The sequence below is a fragment of the Cebus imitator genome, unplaced genomic scaffold (genome assembly GCF_001604975.1).
Source record: "Cebus imitator isolate Cc_AM_T3 unplaced genomic scaffold, Cebus_imitator-1.0 Scaffold524, whole genome shotgun sequence".
Lineage (NCBI taxonomy): Eukaryota > Metazoa > Chordata > Mammalia > Primates > Cebidae > Cebus > Cebus imitator.
In genome coordinates, this window is record NW_016107839.1 from 172,821 (window position 1) to 176,358 (window position 3,538).

The 3,538-nt window shown below is 66.0% G+C and overlaps 1 protein-coding gene across 1 annotated transcript in view; it reads right to left on the reverse strand.

Moving 5' to 3' along the window:
* Window positions 1-2: 2 nt before the first annotated feature.
* Window positions 3-3,538, reverse strand: part of CSNK1G2 (casein kinase 1 gamma 2) — a gene marked incomplete at its 3' end in the record, with an annotated part of 34,718 nt that continues 31,182 nt past the window's right edge. The window contains exons 3-12 of the mRNA XM_037733441.1: window positions 2,013-2,053; window positions 1,848-1,917; window positions 1,610-1,758; window positions 1,266-1,500; window positions 1,111-1,196; window positions 955-1,039; window positions 718-866; window positions 525-608; window positions 343-449; window positions 3-15 (exon numbers count right to left, since the gene is read on the reverse strand). Of these exons, the coding sequence (XP_037589369.1) occupies window positions 3-15; window positions 343-449; window positions 525-608; window positions 718-866; window positions 955-1,039; window positions 1,111-1,196; window positions 1,266-1,500; window positions 1,610-1,758; window positions 1,848-1,917; window positions 2,013-2,053 (1,019 nt within the window). The remainder of the gene's footprint in view (window positions 16-342; window positions 450-524; window positions 609-717; window positions 867-954; window positions 1,040-1,110; window positions 1,197-1,265; window positions 1,501-1,609; window positions 1,759-1,847; window positions 1,918-2,012; window positions 2,054-3,538) is intronic.

A 3,538-nucleotide genomic window follows, 5' to 3' on the forward strand; every position in this document is an offset into this window, starting at 1 on the left:
AAGAAGCAGCAGCATCTAGGGACGGAGGTGGCCCAGGGTGAGAGAACGGGGGAGGCGGGGGCAGCCTGGGTCAAGAAGACTGGGACGGGGGTGGGGGCAGCCCAGGTGAGGACGGAGGGGGGGATGGGGACAGCCCAGGTGAGGACGGAGGGGGGGATGGGGACAGACCAGGTGAGGAGGGAGGAGAGGATGGGGACAGCCCAGGTGAGGACGGGGGGAGGATGGGGGCAGCCCAGGTGAGGAAGGAGGGAGGGATGGGGGCAACCCAGGCCTTGGGCTCCCTCATCCTCATGGGGACCCAGGGTCCCCCCCCAACTCCAGGAAGCTGCCCCAGAGCCTCACTTGGTTTCATCGGCGACCTCCACCTCTGCAGGCGCTGTGATGGGGGCGTTCGAGTGGCCCGCCGTGGGGTCGTCAGCGTTCAGCTCCCCGTTGGTGGAGTTCAGCGCCTGGAGGAGGGCAGTGAGAGGTCATGCTGGCAGCCTGCGCCCCTCCCTGGGGCATCCGTCCCGCCCGGGCCTCACCTGGTTTTTGCTGTGTGGCTGGGCTTTGTCCCGGAGCTGAGCCTGCGAGGGCAGGTCGGTGTGGACGGTGCCGATGGGGGTCGGCTGTGGGTGGGACAGCCGGGGTCAGGGTGGGCTGCAGCACCGCCTCCCATCCCCCTCAGGGCGGTTTCCTGGTGCAGCACCCGCACACACGCCGGGGGCCCGCACCTACCAGGGGCTTCCCGGCCCAGTCGTACTCATAGTCGAACACGAAGCCACTGCGGTCGAAGAGGTCGGTAAAGAGCTTGCGCAGGTAGTCATAGTCAGGCTTCTCAAAGAAGTCCAGGCGCCGCACGTAGCGCAGGTACGTGGCCATCTCCTCTGCAGAGATAGCGCCAGCCGGGCCTCGGTGGGGGTGGGGGCGCAGGGTGAGGGTGGGGATGGGGGCGGGGGTGCTGGGACCACTTACCTGGGAAGTTCTCGCAGAGCACCTCAATGGGCGTGGCGCGTTTGGTGTCCCCGATCTTCTGGTACCGCTCCTTGAGCGTGTCAGCCTGCGGAGGTCCGCGGTTAGCCCTGCTCCTGCCCCGCGCCCCGCCCGCCCGCCCGGCCAGCCCTCGCGCACCTTGAGCCCCTGCCAGGGGAGGCTGCCGCGCAGGAAGTACATGAACATGTGGCCCAGCGCCTCCAGGTCATCGCGGCGGCTCTGCTCTGCGGGGACAGGGGCGCAGCCTCAGCGGGGCCCGGGCGCCCGCCCCCCGCCGCGCGCGCGCAGCTCACCCTTGCCCAGGTGCGTGTTGATGCTCATGTAGCGCGCCGTGCCCGTCAGGCTCTTGTGCTCGCGGTACGGGATGTGCTTCTTGGTCTCGGGGTCGATGTACTCCTTGGCCAGCCCGAAGTCGATGATGTGGATGGCGTGCTGCCGCTTGGTCCCCGGGCGGCCCACCAGGAAGTTCTCGGGCTTCACGTCCCGGTAGATGAGGCTCTTGGTGTGCACGTACTCCATGCGCGTGATCTGCAGGCGGCAAAGCGGTGTCTGCCAGCCTGTGCCCGGCCCCCTGGCCCACGTGCTCCCCGCTGGGCCCCGGCCGCCCTCTTCCCTCCCAGTCCCGCCCACCGCGCACCAGCTGGATGGCGATCATCAGCACCGTCTTGAGCGTGAAGGTCCGGTCGCACAGGTCGAACAGGTCCTCCAGGCTGGGCCCCAGCAGCTCCAGCACCATGGCGTTGTACTTCCCGCACGGGCCAAAGTAGTAGACCTGAGGGACGCCCTCTGCGGCGGACGACAGACGCACAGGCGTGCAGCAGCGGCCCCCTCCCTGCCCCTGCGCAGCCCCCGCCCCGCCCGCGGCTGCCCGGTACCTGTGGCACTGAGCTGCTTGTAGAACCGGTACTCCAGGTGCAGCTGTGGGGCCCGGGACTTGATTGGCTCCTGGGGGCACAGGTGCGAGTCACTGGGTGCCCTGGTCGCTGCCCAGAAATCCCTAGGGGTGCGCCAGCGGGGATGGGGTGGAGGGGCCGACTCACCAATTTGATAGCCACGTATTCATTTGTATAGAGATTCTTTCCTGTGGGGACAGAGACCATCAGCACCTCTCGCCCAGGGCTACCCAGCCCCCATTTCCTCAGCCTGCCCACCCCCCAGGCAGGAGGCAAAAGGGACCACCCTCCAAAGAACTACCCTCACCCTAAAAGTACACCCCTGCCCAGCAGCCAGGCCTGGGCCCAGCCTGCCCGTGCACTGCCCTGGGGCCTGCCAGGTCCTCCCCACACCAGCACCTGTCCTGGTTCACAGCACCACAGGCCTGGGTATCTGCCACCCTCCCCCACCATCCCCACCCCTCCCTAGCCAGGGAGATTTCTCACAGCCTGCAGGGAGCCTTAGGGACTCCACGCTCCTCTACCCCCAGGGCAAATGACGCCCCCAGGGCATGGCATCTCCCACAAGGGGAGTCCCCCACCGGCCCCCAGGTGAGCCCAGCACAGCTGGACAGGGACCTGCGGCCCACATGCATTGAAAGAGAGGAGCACAGGTCCTGTCTCCTGGGGTCACCAGCCATGCTGGACTTCCAGGGCTCGGTCCCATTCAGGAAAGTGCAGAAGGCAGGAGGCTGTAACTTCTTTTATTTGAGACAGGGTCTTGCTCTGTTACCCAGGCTGGCATGCAGTGGTGAGATGACGGCTCACTGCAGCCTCTGTCTCCTGGGCTCAAGCCGTCCTCCCACCTCAGCCTCCAGAGTAGCTAGGATTACAGGTGCACGCCACCATACCCAACTCATTTTTGTGTTTGTAGCAGAGATGGAGATGGGTTGCTCCAAGTTGCCCAGGCTGGTCTTGAACTGCTGAACTCAAGCGATCCACCTGCCTAAGCCTCCCACAGTGTCCGGATGACAGGCAGGAGCCCCTGTGCTGGCCCAAGGCACAGCTTTTAGCTGTTACAGACCCGGAGAAAGGAGAAGGCCAGCCCTTCATGCAGCGGAGCTGTGAAGGGGCAGCTGTGCAAGCTGGCCTGGGAGCGGGTCATGGCCCCACTCATTGGCCAATGGGCCCATATGGCACGTGGCCCAGAGGGCTCCCCAAGGCAGCCGGGCCAGGCAACATGCACAAAGTGGCCGGCGCCCACATGGCTCCGGCTGAGGATGGCATTGGGGCCACAGCAACTGTCTGCTGGGCGACCTGTCCAGAGGCACGACAAGGCATCACATGGGGCAGCCCCATCTCTCAGGCACCGGCCAGCTGGGTTACCGCCCTGTGTCAGTTTTATCAGCTTGTCAGCTTCCCCAAACAGCCTCAAGAAGGTGGCATCTTGAACACGCAGGGTGGTGAGGATGCGGGACAGCCATACTGGTGACCAGGTCCCTCCAGGACTGAGGCAGGGACCAGGGCGCCCCCCACCCAATGCTGAGCCAGGGACCAGGGCACCCCCCTCCAATACTCAGCCAGGGATCAGGGCGCCCCCTCCAATACTCAGCCAGAGACCAGGGCACCCCCCTCCAATACTGAGCCGGGGACCAGGGCGGCCCCCTCCAATACTGAGCCGGGGACCAGGGCGG